Source organism: Paramisgurnus dabryanus, chromosome 16 (genome assembly GCF_030506205.2).
Source record: "Paramisgurnus dabryanus chromosome 16, PD_genome_1.1, whole genome shotgun sequence".
Classification (NCBI taxonomy): domain Eukaryota; kingdom Metazoa; phylum Chordata; class Actinopteri; order Cypriniformes; family Cobitidae; genus Paramisgurnus; species Paramisgurnus dabryanus.
This window is the reverse complement of record NC_133352.1, coordinates 27,804,646-27,831,930: the sequence shown is the minus strand read 5'-3', so window position 1 is coordinate 27,831,930 and position 27,285 is coordinate 27,804,646. Positions and strand designations below refer to the sequence as shown.

General features: G+C 37.3%; 1 protein-coding gene across 2 annotated transcripts in view; it reads left to right on the top strand.

Moving 5' to 3' along the window:
* Window positions 1–27,285, top strand: part of ldb2a (LIM domain binding 2a) — a 68,615-nt gene that overhangs the window by 10,697 nt on the left and 30,633 nt on the right. For both annotated transcript variants that reach the window (XM_065273977.2, XM_065273976.2), the window contains exon 2: window positions 8,464–8,566. In XM_065273977.2, coding sequence (XP_065130049.1) covers window positions 8,464–8,566 — 103 coding nt within the window. The remainder of the gene's footprint in view (window positions 1–8,463; window positions 8,567–27,285) is intronic.

Here is a 27,285-nt window from a genome sequence, read left to right as displayed (position 1 = left end):
TTGCTAAGATATGTAGATCTGGCGGTTTTAATAGCCTGTCTGTAGTGTTTAACACTCTGTTTCCATGCTGCGCGCCATTAGGTTATATACTCTAAGATGAACTTACAAATGACAAATGGGTCATCCTACAGTCTTACGGACTTAACAGACACACGCACACAGCAGTCATGATGAGTCCACAAGACTGCACGTCACATGAAGTGCACCATTTGGGACACAGCCTTACATTCTGTGTCTGCTTTCCTGCCTGTTTCCTCCATTCATCTTCCTCCAGACTCCATTTCCCATCATGCTCCCTCACCTGTCCCTCATATGTAATCATCTTCACCTGACAGCTATGATCATCATCTCCGTATACTCTTCTGTTTCCCTGGCTCCGTTCGAAAGCTCTAAAATTTTGTCTTCAGAGGCAGTATTCCAAGGCATGAAGGCATCAAGGCATGTTAAGTTTACTTCCTGTCTCCTCAGATACGTTCATTGGCCCTGTCCCAAATGGCACACTCTGGACTTGTAGACTTCAGATTCGCTAAAACCGTGTCAAGGGTGCAAAGGGAACGCTGTTGTGAGCATAACAATGACAGATGGGACACCATATTTACTTGTAGACCTAATGGCCATCCCATTTCTACCCTCTTAAAACTTCCACTTGGTTTTGAGTGCCCTCGACAGTAAAGTCCCCTCAACGAGGGAAGTGGGGGTTAAAAACTTTCCCTATGAAATGGACACCACTATATGGAAAGTAGCGTAGCGATTGTGCTCACCTACCTCAAGCGCAGCATCTGCGTGTCTACCAGTCTCGCTGGGTTTGCAAGGTATCCTGGGTAATTTCATCTCCCACTTCATTTTAATCCTACATCCGTCCTGACTACATTTTGAGGGTTGATTCTAAGGGTAAAACAGCACTCCGTCTTGTTCCCTAATGTAATGGGACGCCCTACCCCTACACGTGCAAATGCAAGGGTTAGGGCAAATATGTAGGGAAAGGGGAGGTATTGGGACAGGCTCTAAGCAAGCACCCGCAATTTACTCAAAGTCCACATGAAGTGCGCCATTTGGAACAGGACCATTGTCCTGTCCACAAATCTATGCGTTGGCGTACACAGGGATTGTGTACGAGTCTGGTCGAGTTTGAAAATAAAAATGCGACCAAGAATTGGCTAGAGCACAAATTTTGTGTAAATAAAGTTATATTTTCACCGTATACACCTTTTAATAGTATGTCTAGCGAGAAATTAGTAGTTGTAGTTTTCAAATATGGGATTAGTTATCACAAAGCTGTTTATATTTCCAAATAAAATTCCATTACGCTGCCTATGAAGTGTGTCCAAATGCGTTTCTCTGAGCTGCCTTCGTGCCTCCGAAGGCAAGTCAGCATCCTAACTGTACTTTCACACCGCCACCAGTGATAGCGTCATTAAAAGTTCTGACTGCCCTACTAATGATGCTAGAGAAAAGGTTTAGTGGATGCTCTGACGCTCAAATTCCCTTTCTGGAATCCTTTGAACTGGAGGTGTCCACCTTCCGATTGGTTGCCGCTGAATGTTTCCGCCTTCAGATTGGTTGCCGTAGAACCGCATCAAAGCTCATTACCGTAAAGTTGAACTGATTTCAACTTTCCTCGATGCTCACACCGTCCAAGACGCACCGTGCCGCTGCTCGCCGGAGCTTTGGTGCTCTCACCGGTGGCGGTCTGAACGCAGAATAAGCTTTCAGACGAAGCCCCAGTGTTTTGTCAGTTCTTAGTTCTATCAAATGTGTCTTCCTTTTATTTGAGTTTATATTTAAGTCTCCAGTCATCTCCATTATGTTTATTGTGCCCCCTACTGTTAGCCCATGTGTTTTGGTACATCAAATGAACATATTTGTATCTGAAAGGCATATATTAGGACTGTTTAATGCAGTGGTTCTCAACTCCAGTCCTCGGGACCCACTGCTCTGCACATTTTGGATGTCTCTCATATCTGACACACTTAGTTCAGTTCATGGAATCTATCCTAACGAGCTGATGATCTGAATCAGGTGTGTTAAATAAGGGAGACATGCACAATATGCAGAGCAGTGGGTCCCAAGGACAGGAGTTGAGAACCACTGGTTTAAAGGTACCATCCCAGTGACAGATTTTGGACATTTTTCTGAATGTATTGTAAACTAAAATATTTCGATACTTATCGAAATATCACTTTCCCAGCAAACGCCAGTAGGGTTTACACACTGATCCTACAAAACCCATTTATCAGTTGGTGTGTGTCTGTGTTGTAAGAACACGCACGGCATTGTTATTTGCCAAGGATACAGAACGTTGTTGTCTCTTTAAGCTCTTGGATCTACCATAAATCCGAGCGGCTTGGCCCCTGCGGAGCGCTGACTGGGTCGAGAGCCACCACTGGCACCTTGATGAATCCCTTTAGACGTTCCAATCAATACGGCTTTATCTTCAGGCAACCCATGCAGACGCCCATGTTAGTTCACCTGAGGTCCTAAAGGGGCGATCGGTGTGCCGTACATCAAAGCTCACTATCAGCTATAGCGCACCAGACAGCCACAATCAGCACTGAAGGCAGGAACCTCTCATTTTCAATGTCAGCTACAGATTACTGATCTATAGCCGACTCTCTCTCCAGGCTGTGTTATATGTCATCTTTATCAAACATGATCTACGTCTCTGAAATGTAGCGGCTTCGGTTTATTCCATCAGTCAAGAGCAAAAACACAAGAACGGCCCAACAGGGATGTACAGTATATACTTGGATATATCACTATAAATGTACATCACATTGCTAGTTAATGACATTCGAGATAATGTTTAACTTTAAAAATTGCAGTCCTATTTAACTGTACAATAGTCCTGAACACCTGCACACAAGTTTACGGGCGACCGCAGAGGCTGCTGAGGCATTAAATAGGGTTAATTAGTGCAAATGGCCGATCAGATTTCCTATCGATTGTGACAGTGTAGATTGGCTTCCAGATAAAAGAAATCCTATAACTCCACGGCCCGCTGAAGATACTGATAATGCTGTTAGCGGTCATTAATGTTCTCTCTTAATGAACTTATCAAAGTAATTAAAACAATGGCACTGTAATGTAATTAAGCTACATGCTAACTCAATTATTTGTCACTGTTATCTTAACATATGTTCTTGATTTCTGCATTTCAGAGAATGTTACCCTTTCAGCATTTTTGAACAGTTGGGTCATTTGGTGAACGTTACATTAAAATGTCAATTGACAGAATGCCTGTGTAATTGTAAAGTACATGATAAGCAAAAATACATCTAAAAGAAGATTATGTCAGGAGATATTTATTATGAGAAATTTCTTGTAAATGAGCATCATGTTACTTTGGTCATTTTATTGGTATTTAGAAATCTGACTGTCTTTTGCTGCAAAACCCTCTAAGTGCATGCAAACTTTTTTTGTAAAACACGTTTACTTCAACAAAAAAAAGAGAAAGTACATAGTTGTAATATCACTAAAAAGCTGAAAATTCAGAATTCAAAGGTAAAAATAAAGAAACATAACATATTTCTGAATAGCCTGTGGCCAGGATTAAGTAGATTTTAAGCGAAAATATTTGATGAATATAAAATACATAACCAAAAGCTATGGTTAATATCATTATTTCATTTTAGACAAAGCTGGCATTTAGAGACTTTTGCATCTGAGCATCTTCATATGTTATGGCAATTTGATTGTTTAGGATTGAATAATGCATCATTTTGTCATCAAGAAGCAGCTCCATCCCTCAGTAAAAACATCACAAAATGTGAAAAACATTGTGATTTTGTGCTTCTTGTCAGTTCGTTTGCTAGTTTAATGCAAGGAATGAGCTACGTATGTGACTCTGGACCACAAAACCAGCATCTTTTTTGTCGTTTTATTTATTGGTTTCTCAATTTTTTTTTTTCAGTTTTTTTAAACCATTTTCGCTTTTGTTTAGGGTTAGATATGAGATTTGCTTAAGGAGGTTATTAAATATACAGGTTTATCCATGTTTTTATCTTTTTTTTAAACCATGGACGCTTGGAATTGGGGTTAGAATTGGGGTTTGGGTTAGGATGTCAAGTTGTTCTAACCATAAACCCAAGCGACATTGTTAAAGAATAGCAAATAAAGAGAAACCAATAAATTAAACGACAAAAAAAGATTTGCCGTTTAAGTAAATGGGCAGGACTGGCGTATCATATGCAAATTGGAATTTGGCATATGTATTACACTTTGTGCTATTTATACGCAACTCGGTGAGAAAATTTCCTAACATAAATATATGAAATCTTTTTTTATTATTAGTAATATGTATTGCTAATGACTTAATTTTGACTACTTTATAGGTGACTTTCTCATTATTTAGATTTTTTTTGCACCCTGAGATTCCAGATTTTCAAATAGTTGTATCTCAACCAAATATACTCCTATCCTAACAAACCATACATTAAAGAAAAGCTTATTTATTCAGCCTTAAGATGATGTATACATATCAGTTTTTGTGACCCTCATGGAATTGTGATACCAACTTTGATGGTATAAGTTCGTTTTCTTTTAATTAATTATTTTTAAAGTTCTGTTAAGCCCTAATAACATTGCCATTTCAAAAGAAATCTTGGAAGTATTTCATATCTCAGTAGGCATGTGTATAAAAATTGCCTGTAAATTGTATTGGTTTTTTTAAAGGTATTGCAGAGGATTTTCTTTTTCCGGGTGGATCATCAAGACTATTGGTCCTCCTAGTTGTCAATCATTCTGGTAATATGTTTACGTAGGACGTCGTACGTGCTCGTCCCTTTCTGCGCATGTGTACTTTCATGTGTATTTGTGTGGTGAGCTACAGTTTCCGTCTTCACCGTGCTTTTTCAAAATGTCTGAGGGTCGCAAGAGAAAAAGTGTCTACAAATTGTTAGACAAGAAGAGAAAAGCCACTACAGAGAGAAACAAGACCAAAGTGGAGCAGGTAGAGTGTTGCGCATGTGCATTTATTTTTTTTTTTTCAAAAAATTTTTCTTTTTCTAAAATTCGGGAAAATCTTCGACTATACCTTTTAAGATTGTCATAGTACACCGCACTATAAAAAAGTTGCTCCAAACCTTAAACTTTAGGAGTCTATCAGAACTATTTACCAAACATAGTTGGAGCATCAGGACCTAACCTGATCAAAAGTCAAAGGTCTTTGGTGATGAGAGTAAAATAAGCGACTGTATAGATGCAAACCCACCCCCCAACCACCGTTTATTGACCCGTGCATCAGAAGATCAATGAAGACTCAAAGAGAGCAGTCAACACCCACTGATACAAACACTGTTTGATAAGCTCAGTGCAAGAGTTACCATCAATGAAGCTGCAAAGAGATATTGAACTGTAAGGTAAATCAAGACAGTGCTGGGGTTTCAATCACTACTACGTCGATGCTGTACTTTGTGGTGCGATGCAGCTATTTTCGAGTTCAAATTTTCCTGCCCCAACAAGAAATGTCTGCGTTTCTAGAATAATTTTTCAGAAAGAGAGAGAAAGTGATTTGAGGGAGGACTGTGGTTTTTAAGCCAAAAGCTTTGCCAATCCATAACAGTTCAAGATGGAGAGAAAGTTACAAATGGAGTAAACAAAATAAAGCAGGATTATCTGATAAAGTCAGATATCCTGCTGAGTACGACTATAGAGATTTATCACATACAATGTTAGCGTAGGCCATTAAATAGAGGTACTTCATTCCCAGATAATGAGCTTCAATAGCACACCTTTAAAATAACCACAGAAACCTGCTTATAAACCTTTTTAACAAAACATCAATTTCCCAATTTTATAAGTATATATTTTAAATATAGAAATGCAGTATGTGGTGGTATTTAACACCTGTGACTTGTACCATGACAGCCACTCACAACACCAGATTGCTGTCAGTTTGGCACTGTATGCTTTTGCTACATCGCTGTCAATCCCACAATCCACCCTGACTGTATGATTGCAGCTGTAGAGATGAATTAAAAACAATCTTATCTTCAAATTCCCTGGTAATAACATACGTTAGGAATATTAGTGAAAATACTTTTATTTTGCATGAAGTACATTTCAGTTATAAATTGTATTTTGATTATTTACAATGTATTTGTCACAAATGTGTGTTTTGTGTCACGGGTGATATATTAACCAGCTGTCTCGGACAGTGGCAGCCTTTTGCCTTACTGAATGGAAAAAACGTTCACCGTTGTCAAAACTGATCATTCACAAACATTAAGACGGCAGGTTGTAATAAAGCACTGACTCGCTCCCAAAACACAGAGCAGGCTAGACTATTTCCTCCACACTGAAAAGCAGCACTTCTACAATATGGGATGCGGGACTAAAGGTCTCCAGGGTCAGGCTCTATGCAACGTGACGCTGCCTGAAGTCGACAGCCCTAATTGTAAACATCTGAGAGAGCTTGTGATCTGTCACCAAACAACATCGGCTAGATGGCAATGTTGGCCTAAACGACGTCTGTTAGAATCAGAGTCCCGTCAATCACACGACACGGCGGAGTATAATTTTACATATGCTGAGGATGTTCACAGCTAGTTTGCAATCCAATGGAGTGGACTGACTTAGTTGAATTCAAGTAAATTAACAAACCGTTCCAATAGATGTGGATTCAGCAAGAGCAGGATGTGTTGATTTAAGGAGCTTTGTAGACGTTTAGTTACAGTGTGCATTGGTGTCCTTTACGTGTAAGTTTTTTTATTTAAACTGAACTTGCAAAACGGTTTCAATATGAAAGAACTTAGACATGAGTCGAAAGCCAGATCCCTTTAAAATCAATCCTCTTTCGGTCTGAAAGTGTTTAAATGGACAGCACACAGTTACGTGTAGACTAAAGGGATAATTATATTAACCTATTAACCTGCACTGCCCCCTTAAATACAAACCAGTGAAATGAAGAACCAAAACCAAATTGGTTCCAGGTTATGAATTCTTCAATACTGTGACTATAGGCAAAATTGTGGTCTCATTTGAAAGAAGACACTACTTGGAAGGTTGTCATCTAAAAATCATAATGAATAAAGTCATAAAGAAAGCATAGTTTTTACTCTAAAGAAGTTTTAGTGAACTATTTATGAAATATAATTTACAATATTGTACATTTCTAATTTTTTGATTGCATTAGGGTGTGAAGGTAAAGGTGCTAACACATTAACAAATCAAATTTTATCTTTACCTTTTTTTATCTTTAATATTGACTGAATAAGATCATGTCAAAGATTGAAATCAATTATTAAATCAAAATCAAACTTTTATGCTCTTAATGAGTATTTGCCCTGTTTTTCACACCAGGTCACAAATATTTAAATGTTTTGAATGTTTTATATAATTTTAGACCCTTACCCATTATCCTTACCAACTCGCAAAACCTTCAGAAATTATTCAATGAATGTGCTTTGTAAATTGTTGTGTTAAAATATTTAAAAGTGATTAAAAACATGTTGTATGTTTATCGATGTTTAAAGGTGCAGTGTGTGAATTTTAGCGGCATCTAGTGGTGAGGTTGTGAATTGCAACCAACGGCTTAGTCCACGGCTCACCCCTCACTTTTAAAAAATACATAGAGAAGCTACGGTATCCACCACCGGACAAACATGTCATCGTCGGAGACAACTTAGTAAAAAAAATTGTCCTTTAAGGGCTTCTGTAGAAAAATGGCATCACAAAATGGCAACTTCCCTGTAAGGGGACCCTCGGTGTATGTAGATAAAAAGTTCTCCTTCTAAGGTAATAAACACATAACGGTTCATTATGAAAGGTCTTTATACACCACTGATAATATAGTTTTGTATATTATTTTGCATTTCTGTCAAAAGATCCATCAAAAAATTACACACTGCACCTTTAAAGGGGATATTTTACAAGACATTTTAAAAATGTAAAATAAATCTTTGGTGTCCCCAGAGTACATATGTGAAGTTTTAGCTCAAAATACCCAACAGATAATTTATTATACCATGTTAAAATTCCCACTTTGTATGTGTGAGCAAGAATGTGCAGGTTTTGGGTGTGTCCTTTAAAATGCAAATGAGCTGATCTCTGTACTAAATGGCAGTGCCAGGATTGGATAGTGCAGATTAAGGTGCGGTATTATCCCCTTCTGACATCACCGGGGGAGTCAAACTTCTATGACTTATTTTTCACATGGTTGCAGAGAATGGTTTACCAAAACTAAGTTACTGGGTTGATCTTTTTCCACATTTTCTAGGTTGATATAAGCACTGGAGACCCAACTATAGCACTTAAACATGAAAAAAGTCAGATTTTTGTGATATGTCCCCTTTAAGTAAATAAATGTATGAGTAAACCAAAATATCTAGATTGATGGTCTATTCCAGTATTCAGGTTATATTAAAACAGCACATTTGTGTCATTCCCACTTTGTAAAATAAATTTGTGAAGATGGTTGAGTCAATCACACTGTCATTAACTAACCATAACTCTCTATCTACCCAGGAGAGTGACAGTCTGTGGTGGGACGCATTTGCTACAGAGTTTTTTGAGGAGGATGCCACATTGACGCTTTCATTTTGCCTGGAGGATGGACCAAAAAGATACAGTAAGATTATCTATTCCATCTTTCATCTTTTCTAACTTTAGTTGTAAAGGGGCCAGTGGAAAAATAGGTCAGAGAGGACATGATTACAAAAAATGAGTTAAAGAAACATGACTAAACCTTTTGTCTCGTGCCATTGAATCTTGGAAATTCAAGTATTCCAGTGTTTCGTCTGACGCAGGTTCAAGTAAACAAAATATCCTGCATCGGTTGCTTTGTTTGCATAGATTTAGGCATGACATTGTCAGTACTTATTACTTTTGGACTTTTTGTGAACATTTTTGACAGTGCACAATCATTCACAGAGACTGCTGTTGCTTATAACTTGGAATGACGTACTGGTTTATTCCATCCCGGGTAATTTTTTCATATTACCTTTTTGAAAAACATCACATAAAAACAACAAACTGTGGTTGGTCGTCTTAAATGTGACTGTAGAGAATCAGACTGTGAGGGAGAATAATTGAAGAGTTTCGTTCCAAAAAGCAATAAATCCATTTTGACTAATTTCGGTAAAAATGTATAAGAAAGTGACCAGATGAAAACCACTATTTTGTGTTACAAACTTTCACATAGCATCTTTAGGTTATAATAACATTAAAAATTCAAATCAATAATTAGATTTTTAAAGATTTATTATTAAAACAGATAATTTTTTCCGCAAAATGACAAAAAAAATCCATGACAAGTTTTTTTTCAAAATGCTATAAATCTATTGAATCAATATATAAATGTGCATTCATCTTTGTCATGTTATATTCATTTAGTTGACTAGTGGTATGCACTGATTAAAAAAATAAACATTAATGTCATTAATCAAAACACTTACTTTGTCATATTAAGAACACTGTCATTGCTGATGTCATCCTTGGGACGTCGTTGCTAAACTTTTTTGACTGCGATCAGCTGTAAAATGTTTTGGTCCTGCTCGATTTTCGTTGACTTTGAGTAAAATAATGGAACGTTTTTCATAAGATCCCCTGGGGTCAATGTGTTAGCATGACAGAAACTTGATGCTGTCGTGTGAGAACAAGCAACAGCCGGCATTTTTCCTTCGTCCGAGTGCCCGAGTGGCTTACGGTTCTTCCCCGCCACAGAAAACCACCACAGGTTTATCAATGCCGTCAAATTATTATTTTGTTTTTGTTTGTTAGTTGATCACAAAGTACAAAGTAGATGAGGAAAACTAGGATTTTGTTGTGTATTTAACACGCCGCCATTGTTGTTTACAATGCTTGGAATGGTGCGCTGTGATTGGTGGCAGATTTATTGCATTCTGCAGAGAAGGAAGACTGGCGTTTATCACGTTTTGGGAAAAAAGAGAGAAAAGATGACAGAATAACACGGTGGATATTGGATTTTGCGTGAAATTAATAATTTACTTTTTAAACAAAAATTTTTTTAAATGGCATTTATCGTGTTTTGGAACCAAACTCTTCAATTGTTTGCAGTTAGCTCACTAAGTTCGTTTCGGCTGCGTATGCTTGCTAGTCATTTTTGTCTTCTTTCTCTTCTGTAGGCATCACACATTTTTCCTATCTCCCTTTCTCCCCGTTCTTTCTCTCTCGCTCTCGCTCTGCCCCTCTGATGATTTGAGCAGTGTTGTCTGTCCTTATTGAGTTCTCTGCTTTTGGTTAGTCATGCAGAACGCTTCGCCTGTTGCAAAGGAGTGAGTCAAACTCTAGCTGTTCACTGAATCCTCCCACCCTTCCTAAAGTCTTTGTACTGCTGGTAAATTCACAAATATATACTTTTATTATGCAAAATATAAATATGTGCTGCATAACAATAGCATCAGTCTTTAGAGTTTTCTTCGTTCACTAGTTCACATATTTCCTCATTTTAAAACAGTGTCTTTTCCCCAATGAGTTGTAGTCAATATACTTGCAAAGGTCTTGTTTGTATGTTAATTACATTTGCGGTATATGTAATATTTTATAGTCAAAAGGCGGCTTTAAAAGTAGAAAGTCCAAAAGTTCTGGGAACCCAAAGGAAACCAATCCCGCATAACAATTGCGGGGGAAGCTCGGTCCGTCTCCTGTGACAGCTCATCTTTAGTCTTCAAAAATGACTTCTCTTAGTTTCAGCCACAAACATACACCCTCACTTCATCACTGTCACTCACTGACGCACACACAAACAACACTGTGTACTGTTTGCTTTGGTCCTCAATAAATGACTTTATGTTCACTCCACAGAGGTTCATTAGGATTTTTTGCTAAGGCATAAAGCATCACATCAGTGCGCTTGTTTTGTTCTTGCTTGTCTCTGTATGACATGTTTACAGTTACTCATTCCACTGGTTTACATTCAAAAACATGAGATAAAACATAATTAATCTGTTTTTGTCAACATGTCACGCTTTGCAGAATAAAAGTATCCCGCTTTGATGTATCACCTGTTTATTTTTATTAGAAATAAGGATGCATCTCACATGCTGAATTTCACTAAATATTTTCTGATTCTGTCTGCTCATTTGCAACGTTTTGCTATAAAATATATGTGTGGATAATAAGCAGCTAAACTGTGTAATTGCCAGGAAACCTCAGAAAATATGTAAGCTAATCTAAAAGTTGGCTAATTAAATTATTTCGGATCAATTTGTAATTTTATGCCCATTTATTTGTTCATTGCTAAGTAGCCATGTAATAAGCCGGATAATGTACTGTACAGTCATTACTGTAAAATAAACCCCTTCAGGGTGATATAAGACAAACAGTTGTGATCACTATATATGATCATGCTAATTGACTACATGTCTCATCATAGTCTCAGTATATTTACCTTGATGTATTATCTTCCAAAATATTGAGGTAGACGCAAGCCTTCGGATGAAATGATTTCTGAAGCATGTCCATTTCTTGAAATGGTTTAAATTTAAAAAATATACATATACATATACATATACATATACATATATATATATATATACATATATACATATATATACACACACATATATATATATATATATTAAAAGCACTATAGTAATACATTTAAATTAAATTGAATCATGTATTGTAATGCATGTGCAATATTTTTATTTTAATCAACTTTTCATGACTTTATTTTATCCTTTTTTTGTCCCACCATTCCAAATCTAATGGGTTTGTAACGGCTAAGAATAAATAATGACAGATCTTTTATTTTGGGGTGAATTGTCACTTTTTAACCGGTTTTTTTCATAGTTTATGCCCTCATTGAGAGTTGACAAATAAAAACTATCCTTACAGATTTCTTCATTGCACTGATGAAAATCACCCTTAGAAGCGAAATAAGAAAAGACACTGAAGGACTGATATTCACAAACATATAATAAACTGTGGGCGCTGTTTCACCACAGCACTATTGTGGATGGATAGATAATGGATGGTTTATTGAAATGCATTAGTTTAAATGGCTTCACATTCTCCACTATCTTTCACACTCGCTTTTCTCTCTTAACTTTTTCTCTCTTTTTTATTCGCTGGTCTAAAGCTTATGGTGTGTCATGTTCGTTTTATGTCTTCTCTCTTCATTTGTTCCCTTATTTAACATCTTTTTATCTTTTGTCAGATATACAGAACATACATGTTGTGTATTTGTGAATTAAACTTCTGAGCCGCTCTATACACGGTTTCAGCAGTAACAACATAAACAAACGGTTTCGTGGAACAAACTTCCGGTAAACTCAGCAAAGAATCAATAACAACAATGTCCTTTTAGAGTAGTTCATTTCTGATACCAAGCTAAATAAACAACAAGTAGATTACCTTAGTTAAAATCATAGCTAAAGCGTATCAAAAACTACACTTAGTTAAAGAGGCTGTTAACACTTGGCATTAACATGCGTTTTCGTCGATCGAATCACAAGTGGACGACGTTAATGCCAGGTGTAAACAGTGTTCAAAACGTTTTGAGCTCGTCCACTTTCGACCACTTTCAACCACATCCAGAGGTAGTCGAAACCACTTTCGATCGGATCGCTTTGGAGTTGCGGAACGCATGTGGTTGAATGTGTTCGAACAGCCACACGCGACCGCCTTTTCTCCGCCCATTTATCTAATCTGAGATATTAAACACAAGTTTTACATCTTTTTTTTTCAACATACGGTGAACAGCGCTATTTTTAGCCTTTCATTGATAAAACTAAAGCGGCTGATCTCCGTAGTTTCGTTTTGAAAGCGTGTGAAAGTTGCGCGATCCCATTTCATCAATTGCGCTGAAAATTCTGAGAAAGCTCTTACATACACACGTACAAAACTATGTGGAGCATGTTTACTTGCTAAACAAGCAGCGGACTCTGACTTAATATTAGTTTGCGTCCATATAAACGTATAATTACTCCCGCTCTGGTTTGAATGACAGCAGAGAGACTCGCCCACCGTCTCACGGACCGTCCCCTCACAGTATTCAGGACAGATGCGGTCGAAAGTGGACAAAAGAGACGGATTTAAATACCAGGTGTAAACGTAATGTGTTTCTCTTGTCCACTTGTGATCCGATCGATGAAAACACATCTTAATACCAAGTGTAAACAGCCCCAAAGTTACTGTTTAAAATGTGTACTATATAATGTATGCAATCATAACTACAGATCGGCTGCCAAACCTGTTCCCTATGTAGAGCACTCCGAATCCATCACTCAACAGGATTCATTTCAGTTAGGATTTTGCCTCGAAGGGGTACACAGCGGGTACACACTATTTTTAAGATTTTTTTTATTTTTGCTGTATTTGCAAAGCTGTAGTTGTTTAATCTTTTCAGATTGTGATTTGTTGATCTGCAGGAGCCAAAAGTGAATGCAGAAGTACAACCAATGCCATTACAGCCAAAACCATTTTGATGAAATAATCTAGGGAGGAAAAACTTTTATTTTATTTTAGTAGTGGCTGATGCTTTAATGCTGTGAAGTGCTTCGATGTTTTCTTCACATTTTTTGTTTATTAGCAGGGGAATAATTAATAACTGAAGTGAAACCCTGTTCTTGTTTTGGGTTAAGGGAATGCAAGTTTCAAAGTCTGATGCAATGCTCCTGCAACTGTGACACTCTCAAAAAACTTCCAGCACTGAAGCGAAGCACTTCATCACACAATAACACAACAATCAGGTGCACATTTATTAGCAGATTTGGGTTAGAGATGCTGCAGGTGCTTGTTAGGTGGATCAGGGCCTTCGGTGGTTGTTGTTGCTTCAGAAAGACACATCTGCGTGAATGAAAGCGTCTGATTCAGTGAATAAATCAGCTTCATGAATTATGTTTGAAATGAATCAAGGGCTGATTTGAGTATCTGATAGTGATGCCGTTGAATTGAGTTCTTTATTAGTCATGAATGTTAAATTATGTTTTGATAAATTTACTAGGGCTGTCAAATGAACACATTATTTAGTTAACTAATTATATAAAAAATAAAACATATTGATGTGCATTATGTGCAATAAATTTAATACACTGATTGATTAGTTTATAATGTATTTCATCTATAAAAAAATATCAATTGACAGCCCTAGTTTTATGGGAAGATTTATTGTTTAAAAAAGCTTAAGGAAAGCACAGCAAAAAACAGAGAGAGATAAAGAGAGCTAGAGAGAGAGAGAGAGAGAGCTTTGATTGACAGTATGGGGGGTAGAGCAGACTCAGCTGCAATCCAGTGATGGTGAAGACACCGGTCTCTGATGACTGACAGCCCAAGTTTCAAAACAACCTCAAGATGATTTCTGTACTTGAATGTGTGCTTCGGCACGGCATGTCTGAGATACCGAATTGATATTATTTGCAGATTACAGAGAAATGTTTAATGCATTTGTGCGCTGAATGATGTGTGTAATGGCAGTGTTTCGGTTGTGTGTGGGCAACAGAAAAGGAGAACCGCTGTGTGATGGGACGGGTTTTTCTCTGCTCCCTTTAGCTCCTTATTCAATAACAAAACAAGATCAACTCTACCGTCTGTTTTAATTCACCTCTGGATCAGCATCAGACTTGTGTGTGCATTGGTCTGTGTGTGTGTAAGGTTGCACTATTGTTTTGTACATTTTGGTACCTGACGCGAAGGAAAATGTGCTGCTGTCACTATTTGTCTCATAATCTCATAATCATAGATCAAATGTATGACCTTTGGTAAAAGCATCTGGTAAATCCACAAAAGTAATGTCTTTGTTACATATGTTAATAATGTAGGCACAGTTATTTATTGGGGGAATGGCTTGTGCTGTATCAAAACTTTATAAAAGTGTGTCTCTGTAAATGTTTCCATCGTGTCGTCGGGTAATAACAAGTGCAGTGTCCATCCATTAAAGCTCTCCAAAGTGAGCGATGCACTGTTATTGTAACCTGCGTGTGTTTTTTCGCCATGAATTGGGACAGAAACGCAGTCAGGCTGCACGGTAGATTTGGTAGTCATAAAAAAATGAAAAGTTATGGGAAGCTTGGTGCATTTTCGAGCTCAGAATCTTCCAGAAAGTCAACATGTCCCATACATAATGAACGAGAGGCGCTTTTCTCTTCGGAGACAGTATAGAAAGGACACACACACACAGGTGAGTGTATAACGCACAAGCTTTTGCGCATAGACGTACACAAACACTCACAAGGACACATAGCTAGCTATATTGATAATGCATGCATTTGGATGGGCTCTTTTATAATGGACTAATGTAAGACTAATGGAAAGAGGATATATATGTGTGTGTCATCAGGATATTAAATGTTTATGTAGCTCTGTTTCCCCGACGTACTGATATGATGTGCGGAATCGCGACTCAACCCCTTTAATATCACTTTTGAGTTTGGATTTATAAATAAATAGTCTTCTGCTGATGTCCCACAAGTCTTCTAGTCCCCATTCACTGAACTTTTATGTCACCGGTTGATTAAGTCAGTAGTTTACAGAATGTTGCAGCATGGGATGCTAGCGTGCTGGTGATTCATAACTAATTTAACAAGGAAATTTGATTTGAGGAAATGCTGTAGAAGTATTGTTTATGGTTAGTTAATGTTTATCTTCACTGTAAAAAAATAAAGGTGGTTCAACTTAAAAAAATTAAGTTACTTGGTTGTCTTACGTTTTTACTCAAACAATTTTTACATTATTTTTTAGAGTTAACTAATATTTTAAAGTTGAATAAACTTCAAATTTTAAGGCAACCAGGTAACTTGTTTTTTCATGTTGAACCATCTTTTTTACAGTGTAGTGCATTAACTAATGTTAACAAATACAACTTTATTGTAAAGCGTTACTTTAAAAAACTAAAGTTTTTCCTTATTACTATTATTAGTTTATACAAATTACTTTTTTTGGCTATTCTTGAAAATCATTTTCAGAACAGAACATTCAAATCCCTACATCAGTCCGTCTTTGTTCCTCTTGGTTTTTTTTTTCTTTCTTGCCTTACTTTCACCTTTCTTCCCTTTGTCTTTTACCCTTAATCTCTTCGAATTTCAGCTGCGTTCAATCACTACTGAGATGAGACGCTGTTCCTGTAGGCCCGGCGTCAGGTGCGCACAGCAGTAAAGAGGAAGGTTATTTAAACAAACCCGGTAGGGAACCTCCCATCCCACACTGTAATTCACTCAGGAGGAACGGGAGGGGGTGTTGGATTGATCGCAGAACAAAGGGAGGAATTACCTCTTGGAACACGACTTCCCATGTCCACTTTATCAGCGACGAAGACAAGGCCATATCTACAAGCATCATCTCGAGCCCAGCAGAAGGCTAAGAGAGGCTTAAACACCGCACTGAATCCTGACAGTGACAATGATACAGACTTGAAGGGCCTGCGGTGTGGCAGAAACTTTGGAGATGGTTCTAAAACAGAAGATTGATTGCCTCAGAAGATCCCATTCTGCCCATACTCTTACAAAGATGATTTTCAACCTGAGGTTTTTTCAAGCTCATGCCACTGAAGAAGCTTTCTAAGATCTACTAAGAACTTTTAGTTTTTTTAGAAAACTACAGTATACTAGTGCTTTAAAAAACAAATAAACAAATTTAGGTGCTTTTAACTAGCCTGACATTGTCATGCTGAATACTAGTCAGAATTTGAGTCTGATATTTGATTTCAACCGAACCAGGACAAAATAAAATGCCTCTGCATTCAATTAGGGGTGTCCTCGACTAAGGATTTACATATTCGAATCAGAATTGTCGAATCTTTCCATAGTCGACCGATAGTCGAATCATCTATGTTTGTGTGCATGGGTTGTGAAGGGGCCAGGTAACTTTTATTTTCTTTCACAAGCAGCACACATAAACAACTTTCTGATAAAGTGACCAAAACTGTCTTTCAAGTAATAAAAGAAGACAAAACTGACGATGCATTTATATATATATATATATATATATATATATATATATATATATATATATATATATATATATATATATATATATATATATATATATATATATATATAATTTTTTATTTTTATTTTTTTAAGGTAAAATGTAAGGCAACATTTGTTTAATTATTCCTCATAACATTTTAAAGCCACGATCTACAGACCATCACACAAAAATAAATTTTGATAAATAAACCTAAAAAAATAACAAAGGTGTTCCTGCTTTGGAAACTCCGGCTACAATTAAGTGTTTTTATTTAATTTGGAGATTTAGCGCGTCAAAGCAGTCATGACCAAAAAAACCCGACAAATGAGAAATGACAAATAATTTGTGATTGTGACTGTAAATGATAAAAACTAATCTTTATATACAATTCGTTGTATATAACCATATACAAAACGTTAATTTATAACAAGAAAAACACTGAAATTAATGATTTTATAGACACTACGCGTTATTATTTAGCACAGAAATACCTGCTTGCTTGCTTTGACTTTGATCATCTCTGTATTAACTTTAGATACAGAAAGACCGGATGATATTATTTATTTCAGGAATCTCTTTGCTATCATTTGAAAGTGAACACCGACCGACAATAATATTAAATCACAAGAAAGACATTCGTGTCAGGCAGAAATAGGTTCGGTGCAGATACTAGTTTCCGTTTCATCACCGAAAAAAAAACGGCTTACCTGTTTTGTAGTTTAACTTTTGACTTTTGAAGATAACCACTCTGTTTTCAATACATTTTAAAAACTTATACTCGTCGAAAAACATCCGTTTTTTAAAGTTTAGTTTGATGAACTCCTAAATATGAGACGCAGAGCACCTAGCCTGTTCGGCTAAATTACATGCGCAAGCATGGCCAGCACGCAATACCGCAACATCGATACAACGAAAAGCTATCCAAAATGTACATACTTAAATTAGATCAGAATTTACGTTTATAATAAATACAATTTTGTTAATAAAATAAGGTCAAAAGTAACAAAGTGCAGAACAAATATGCAAAATGCCTCAAGTGCACGGAAACAAAACACAAGCCAAATAGTTAAATCAGATAACCCAAAGTGATTTATAAATAAAATAAAATATAGAAATTATTAAAAGAAGGAAAGGCATAATATAATTTGCCAGCTTTGTCTTTTAAATGTAGAAAAAAATTGACAATGGTTTATTAACATGGAAACCTCTTATGGACGTGTAGCCCAGTCACAGGGGTTGTTGGATTTATTAAAGCATTTTAAAAATATTTATTGAAAGCTGCTACTTCACATATTATTTGCAGCATTATCATAATATGCAGTATATTAATATATTGTGAGAAAGATGTTATATGTGAGATCAGATAATGTGTGCACCCACGGCCAAAATTGAATGATCCTCATTTCGTAACACATCTGCGACGATTCGCCTGTGAGATTGGTAGTCGAATCAGGCTTATCCTATCGATGCATCGAATCTTCGACTATTCGGGGTCACCCCTACATTCAATTGGATAGACCTACAACCAATCAGAGCAACCGAGTGTGTGATGTATGTTGAAATAGCGTATGTGCTTTTGCAGCTTAACCTAAACTGCTAATTATTTTGCTACAATGACACTAACATTATGATTGTGCTAAGTCTGAATTAGCGAATGTACATCGACACCTACTATTTGTACAACAATATTTCATTCATATCACGATATTGTGAGTTATTGCCTAAGCCATACAGTCAGACTATCTCTTACCATTTGTAAGTTAGATGAACTTCATCCACGGGACTCCGAAAATAAGCTGGCAATGACCGCAAGTTATGTTACAGATTACGTTACTGTTGATCATCTGTCCATCCTCATATAAAGCCCTCCCTGACAATTTGATTGGTTCGACCAGCTTTGGTTCGAGCATAGTTGCGCCACAACGGAGCAACACCAGACCAAACTTCCCGACCTGAAATGTTGTGGGCGGGGCTAAGTTCGGCTTGCACCCAGGCTAGCTTTTATACCTTTCGTTGCTTAATTCCATAAATAAGCCTTTACAGCATGCCTTTAAACACATTTAGAAAAGCTTTTGGGTAAAATTAACCAGTCAGTCAGGGGCCATGGGTGGGGCTTTATCCATGTGATGTCACATTAACAAGAGAATCAAAACAGCATGACTAATGTTTTGGTATAATGAAGATTAAAGGATCAGTCCATTTTCTTAAAATAAATCCAGATAATTTTCTCACCCCCATGTCATCCAAAATGTTGATGTCTTTCTTTGTTTAGTCGAGAAGAAATTTCCGCAAATGTGTGTTTCATATATGTAACACATGACCTTTCCACAGCATTACGCCATTACGTGAGGTCGCGCTGGCGCATCACAGGACCGGAGAAAGAAGAGAAGTTGTGGTTTTAAAATGCATATTTTTTCTTTTTCTTGTCAAAAATGACAATCGTTTCACTAGGTAAGACCCTTATGCCTCGTTTGGGATCGTTTAGAGTCCTTTGAAACTCAGTTGAAACTGCAATTTTATACTGCATTAAATCTGTTACGTGTTGGGGTCCAATAAAGTCCATTAAATGAGAAAAATCCTGGAATGTTTTCCTCAAAAAACATAATTTCTTCTCGACTGAACAAAGAAAGACATCAACATTTTGGATGACATGGAGGTGAGTAAATTATCTGGATTTAAAAAAAATTGAATAATCCTTTAACAAAGGAGTGGGTGGATTTTTTTCATTGAAGGGTAGTTAGTTGCCAACGCACATTTATGTCCAAACACCTTGTAATAGTGGCTTTTGCATGGTATGTGCTAGGGCTGCACGATTTGGGTAATTTTTCCCATTGCGGTTATTCATGCTAATATTGCGATGTGCGATTGCGATTATAATAAATGGTATCATGAGTCAACTTGATGGGTTTTAAGGAAAATCCACACACAGTTTAGTGATAATGCTAAAATGTGTATTTGTAAAACTAGAAATGTTTTCGTATTGCCACGTGATGTAGCAACTGCTCAGTGTCAGTAATCCTAAATCCAAAATACTGCCATACAACAGACGTAGAGTTTTTTTTTTAGCTACCAGATCACTGTCAACCTCCTCTGCATCCATCTTCGCTCTGGTATTTCCGCGCTGCGCACACACAAGTGACGACGCACACCACACAGGTGCATGTCACACATGCACTACCTTTTTTGTTCGTTTTTCTTTCTTTTTTTAAACAGCAAGGAAAATCATCAAACTGTTATCAGAAAGTTGGTGTTAACAAGTCCACACATAGATTTATTTAATATAATTGCAACATTTTGCTGTCATATAATTGCACAGGCTGACATTGCGATTGCGATTGCGATGCGATTAATTGTGCAGCACTAGTATGTGCTCTTTAAACTATTAAGAGGTAATAAAGAAATGGTTATTTTAGAACATCTAGTTTTTTCTCGCTTTTACTCAAGTAAAACCTGTTGTTTTTACTTAAGTAAAAGAAAGTATTCGATTTGTATGACATTAGTATTAAATTCATGCAATAAAAAATATGATGCTACGCTTAAGCTTAAAATGTAGTGAAGTAAAAGACATTGATAAAGTACAATTACTTTATTGTCCACCTCTGGCACCCAGAAAACTTTGTGATGTAAACATTAAATGTGTTCATTTTAGCAAATGTTTTTATCCAAAGTGACTTACAAACAAGGGAGAATTTAACATTATGCATATTGTTGGCTATTAAGACACAATCTACACATCTATGTGCAGTAGGAAAATAGTTGAAGCTTGAGAGAGATCACAGCATAAAAGAGTAGATGTTGGCCGTCGATTCGTGTACCACGAGAGAAGAACTGCAACCGAGTTACTGTTTTTATGTTGATGGAAGCTGGGCATTTCAATTAATCAAGTCAGGTACATGATGGGAAGTCATACTGCTTGATGGTTGTGGTGGCATCCATCCGGAAGCCCTTGAGAAAGAATGTCCCCCATGGGCATGTGGTATAGCTGGGAGGGAGAGTGGGCCAAGCCAACTTCTGAATTATGGATGGAGGGGAAGGGGGAGGGTGGGGTGGATCAGGACTCATGGGAAAACACAGCACACACACACACACACACACAGAGAGATAGAGAGAGAGAGAGAGACGCAGTGGTGTGAGGCCAAGCGTGTTGTGAGGGCGGTTGTGGGTGAGTGGAGCTGTTCGCCTGTGTTTCGTTTTGGCGCGGATGTCTTCAGGGATTACTGCTGGAGAGGAAAGAAGTTGGAATCTATCAGACAACCTCTGTCTCTCCCTTTCTCCACATCAATGAGATGTGATGAGTCGAAATATTCTCCTGTGGTGTATCATAATCACAGCGCAATTCTGTCTTTCATATCTGCTCAATCAAATTTTTAATCAGTCACCATAGCACAGATGATTCAAGACACTGCTGTCTCAAAAAAATACATTTAGATTGTGACCAAAATTCTTCATAATGGAACTGTTCCCTTTTTTTGCTTTTTGTGTTATGTCAACCTTATAATTTATCAAAGCTTCAGCTTGAGAGTATTAAAAAGACATTTGAATTGAGTTTGCAGGAACCACCAGCCAGAAAGACCAACCAAGGTCTCCGGAGCTCCGGAGTGAAATATTCTGCATACAGCAAAGTTGTTGACGATGTTATAATTTCGTGTTAACTTTCAATTTTTTTCTCATTTCACCTATTATATTTCATTTTGAGATCATTTCACATTGAAGAAAGTCTGAGAGTTTGGGATAAAGGTAGAAGGAGAGAAAAGAGATTGAATTAAAGTTTTTTGAAAGATGAATATTTTATATTCTGGGCACTGAATTCCACACTTGTGCTGCGTGTGTTTCTTCATGTCGGTGCATCTTCAGTCCTTTCCTTACTCATTCCTTCATTATATAATATAATAATATATATTTATTTATTTATTTATTTTAGTTATCTAGATTTGCCAAACAAGGACAAAACGTAGAGCAAGCAATTTTGCATTTAAAAGACGTCTAATAGCTGTCCAAACACAATCCAGATGTCTAAGCTTAAACAATGTAAAAACTTGAGCTGTCAGTAAAATATTTATAGACATCTAACCATACCATAGCTCAAAAATAAAATAAATATAATATAAATGCATTTTATATTATAGAAATAAAATAAATAAATAATTAAATAAATGAAAACAAACTCACTTGCAAGTTATTTTGGCAAAAACAACCAGATTTTAAGTTATTTTGGCTATTGAGTTATTCATAGCAGGACTACAGTATATCAGGTCTGTAGCTAACCTTGGTGCGGAAGTGACGGCTATTGCTTGCTGGGAAGTGTTTAGAGGGCACCTATTATGGCCTTTTTACAAGGTGTTATATAAGTCTCAGGTGTGCCTAGAATGTGTCTGTGAAGTTTTAGCTCAAAATACCCCACAGATCATTTGATATAGCATGTTCAAAATGCTCCTAATTGGTACCTTTTAAATGCAAATGAGCTACAGCCTCACTGTCTTCCTTGAGACAATAGTATCTAGTGGACAGAGTACAACTTGCTAAGGGTGGAAACTATGGTAATGCAGGACTATTAGTGGGCGGGGCTTTGTCAATATGACCTCACATTGATAAGAGAATCAAAAAGCCATGTTTAATGAGACTGCTTTGGTTTAATGGAGATTTAAAAACGAGGAGTGGTTGGATTTTTTTTTTTCATTTTAGGGTGGTTGTGTTCACACACTGCCAACACACATTACGTCCAAACACCTTGTAAAAGTGGATTTAGCATAATAGGCGCCCTTTAAATGCTTTTTGTCATTAACTGTTTTTGTATATTTATAGTTTTATTATTTACAACCAAACTTTGTGAAATGTTTTGCTTGTACTGTCTTTCTTCAAGTGCCTTTTAAATTGTATTTACTTTTATTCATTTAGCAAATGCTTTTATCTAAAGTGACGTACAGTGCTTTCAACCTATACATTTTCTTTATCAGCATGTGTGTTCTCTTGTTATCTAATGCTATAACATTCATACATTTTTAAGTATGGCTTACAGTAATTGTCTAAATACTTTACTGAATCACTGTACAGTACCCCACACATTTAGATTTGTATCTGGTTCCATTCTACTTTTTGTTTAGTATGCTTTTACCTATGAAAATACATTAAGATTAAGAAGTTGCATTCTGTTTACAATAATTGCCATTTACTTTGTTTTATAGAGCATTCTGGAAAGAAATGCAGGATTATTTACTCTATAGTAAATAGCTGCTTGAATTTGCACTTTACAGTGATTTGATAGATCTTTCTCTGGTGTATATTATTTCAGTTTCACCTTGTCAAGCTATTCACTGAAAGGACCAGATTCGGTATTCTCACATCTCCATTTGAACCGATACCAAATCATTATCTATACATAATTCACACTTTAAATCTGAGTGTTGTTCCACATAGGGAAACCATAGAGTCACTGGAGAATATTTTTTTAGCTGCTTTTGCATTTTGGGCTTGGAAGATGTGTGTGAGAAAGAAATATATATATATATAGAGAGAGAGAGAGAGAGAGAGAGAGAGAAAGAAAAAGGGAGTGGGTTGTGTTTTGGAATGGAGCGATTGTCCCCAGAGAGATAATTACTGACAAAGAAGGGCAAGGCGAGAGCTGTTCTTTTCTCTTTTTTTACCACGCTCTTTTTGGAACCCTGACTGAGTGTCTCGGGCCAAATGAAAATCTCACATGCCTCTCGCAGTCAGTCAATATTGAAGTCAAATAAGTAAAACCGCATTTGTGCTGTTTGATAAGTTCACTGTTGCACAAAGCTTTGAGACTCTTTTACTTTTACGTGTGTATATATTTGCTGCGTGGCGTTACGACAAAGTGCATTTTATAAATAACGATGTATTTGTATCGGTGGGAACAGAGTTCAGCTCTTGTGAGAGATGGGATTCATTTACTTTATGCAGTTTGGAAAGTCACAATGTGACCTGAATAAGTAGGTGCAACGTTGCCCTCCTGTAATTGTGAAACACTATTAATGATGCTGCTGTTGCAGTTTTTCATGTTTTCCAGCAATATACTATAAATACCTGTTTTTAATGGGACCTCACCTGTGGGAACACAGCCACCCACTGTGAGCGCCTCTGTGTTTAATATTTCTACTGTTTTATAGCACAGAATCTGTTTCTACACTTATAAAATTAAAAGTGCTGAGGTTTTAAATTTACGTTAATACATATGCTGGATGCTTTTATTCAAAGCAACTTACAGGGCATTCAAAATATAATTTTATCAGTATGTGCACTTGACCCAGCATTGGGTCAAAGGGGATGAACCCAACCTGTTGGGTTGTAATTAACTCTTTCCCCACCATTGACGAGTTAACTCGTCGATTAAGAGAAAACCCTTCCCTGCCAATGACGAGTATTTCCGGCAATCCGTTTTTCCGCGATTATCCAACTTATAAAACCTGGAAGACTCCCTTAGGGCAAACAGTTCAAACTCTGCTTTTTGCTAAATTTGGTATGTTTGAAAAAACCTACCTATATTTTAAAGATGATAAAAAGGGAACAAATAAAGGTAGGATGAAAGTTTTTGTTGTTGTTGTTTGAAGGCAGATGGTCTGTTCTTTCATTTGATATATTGTATGTTTATATATTTGAATAAGAACATTTTCTGGAAGGCATTCAACTTTTTTGGCAACTTTTTTTTAAACGCTGGCGTCGAAAGAGTTAACCTATTCTGGGTTGTTACAACCATAGACGTAAAAAAATATGGACGTAGCTTCCGTGACATCACCCATTTGGTTTTTGAAGCTTAAAGTAGGCATTTTCTGCCGTCGCCATCTTGGTCGCGCGTCATTGCGAATCACTCACGGTTAACCAAAAAAGGGTAAAGAGGCGGGACATGGGTGAAGCTGAGGTGACCGGTTGCTGAAACCACGCCCGCCTAGCTCGATTCTAGTGACAGCAGTGGCTGTTCAACCGTCACTCAAGTGACCACCCCCCTTAATTATGCAGAAGTTTAAGGCTTAACATAATTTAAACGGGTGAGTTACAAAAAAATTCACCCCTCTCACGCATGACGCGAATGACGTTGGGCGCTTCTCCGCTATCAGCGCTCCTTCAAAGGTGCGTGCTGCGGCCGGCGGCAAAAACCGCAAGGCGCTCAGCGCGCATAAACAGCGCGCAAACGCTCCCTGCCCATAGAATATCCTTCAAATAAGGCGCCTGCAACTGCCATAAACGCTTTTGGTGTGACTGGCCCCTAAGTCACTTCAATATTTGCTTCATCAGAGAGATCGGAAGGTTGCCCCTCAGTTACAACCCAAAATACAGCATTGTTTTAACCCATTGATGGGTCAAATATAAACATTGCATGGCTTAATTTAACCCAACGGCTGAGTTTGTCCATTTTTGAACCAACACTGGTTTAAAAATAACACAGCATTTTGTATTCCCTGGGATCAAACCTATGACCATTGGCACTGCCAACGCAAGGCTTTACCGTTAGAATCACAGGAGGACGAAGCTATGAACATTTTATTTATTTATGCAAATCCAACACTTTTATCCAAAGCCACATGCAGATATACATGTATCAGTATGTGTGTGCCTGGGATTAAACTCTGCTGCTAGGACAATCCTCTACCCTTGAGTTACAAGAACACTTCACAAAGTGAAATCTTTATTATTATATTTTTTTGTAAAATTACATTTTTCTTCTGCTGATTTCAATTCTAATTCCTCTGGAACATCCTTTTGGGTGTGTCCATAATAATTCATATTCCAAATGTTTAAATTCAGCTTTTTGCCCAACTCTGGGTTAGATCTGTCCATTATTTATCTTTTCCTCTTTTCAATATTCTTTCTTCTTTATTTTATGCTGTTTCAGTAAAAATCCTCAAATAACTTCTGCTGTGCCCTTCCATAGTCTGACCCTTCTCTCGTGTTTGGCATACCAAATCATTACTCATTCTGTCTTTTATTTAACTACTTTATGCCTGTCGCTCTGTATGTCCACCAGCTCTGTATCTGTGTCCCTTTCGCTCTCTGCCGTCTGCCGCTCCACTTGAAACGAACCCTCCTCTCTCGTCTTTTTGGCTGCGTGTGTTGGCATCTGTCCTGGAGCCTTTGCGCAGCGTGAATTAATGTGCCTAATTAACACCACGTTAATTATTTGTAAATTGCGTGTTTGGGTACACATTACTTGAGAGGCATATGTTGCGCGACGTGTCGGCCGAAACAAGTGACTGCTTAATCCAATCTCTGGAGTACTCGTTTCTGTAGATAGGCCAATCAGTCTGAAGTTCAATCAGAATGTGCACAAAAAAGAGGAACAAAAGCATGTGGCTTATACGCATAAACCTCTGTTTTAAAGAGAGATTTGAAAAGCTCCCTCTACAGGATACAATGCCAATCTAAATCTTAGCAAGATCTCATTCATGTTTTTTTTAGTCAGACAAAGTTACAAATTAGTTCTTGAGTAATGTACAGGCTGCAGAAGTCAACTGTTTAGTTTGTTCACCTACACTCTTAGAAAGGATGTGTTATTTTTTTACACATCTTTTTATGGTAAGCTTTTAACATATTGGGCTCTATTTTAACGATCTGAAACGCAAGTGCGAAGCGCAACGCGCAAGTGAGTTTGTGGGCGGATCTTGGGCGCTGTTGCTATTTTCCCGGCGTGAGAAATAACTCTTGCGCCGGGCGCAAATCAATAAGAGGTTGGTCTGAAGTAGGTTCATTATTCATAGGTGTGGTTTGGGCGTAACGTCAAATAAACCAATCAGAACGCTAGCCAACATTCCCTTTAAACGCAAGGGCGCAAGTTCCATGGCGGGTTGCTATTATTATGACGGATTTACCAGGCGCACGCCAGGAGCGGTTTACAGCCGAGGAGACCCACGTTCTTGTACGGGGGAATCCCACGCTTGCCAGCATAAATCGGGCACGCCGTGTAACGGGAGGTGGATCTGCCTCAGGACTTGACGCCAGCAGAGGACATCGCTGCGTCCACCCTCACCGCTGAAAGGGTTTGGGGGCTTTGAAATCGGACCCAAGAAACGCAAGCAAGGTCCAACCCCAAAGTACTCTTACAAATCAAGTTCATATACATTAAGGTTTCTTATGAAAACATTTTAACTATTATTTACATAAAATAAACGTAATACAGCCACACAACAAAGTTATGAAAATATTTTAATCGTTATTTGCATGAGAATAAATAAAAAATATCACCACAATGCTCACCACTATGATTCCCCTTATCTCGTGTATTAATATTTTTAAGTGTAACAATTTATGATTTGCAAAAATAACTGTTGCATCTGTGTAGATTAGATAAGCAAAGTGTATGCGCGTTGTGCACGCTATACATTATGGTCAAGCATGCGCCCTTAAAATAGCATAATGAACCACGCGCAACGCGCCACTGACTTTAGACTAGTTTTTTTTGGTTAGTAG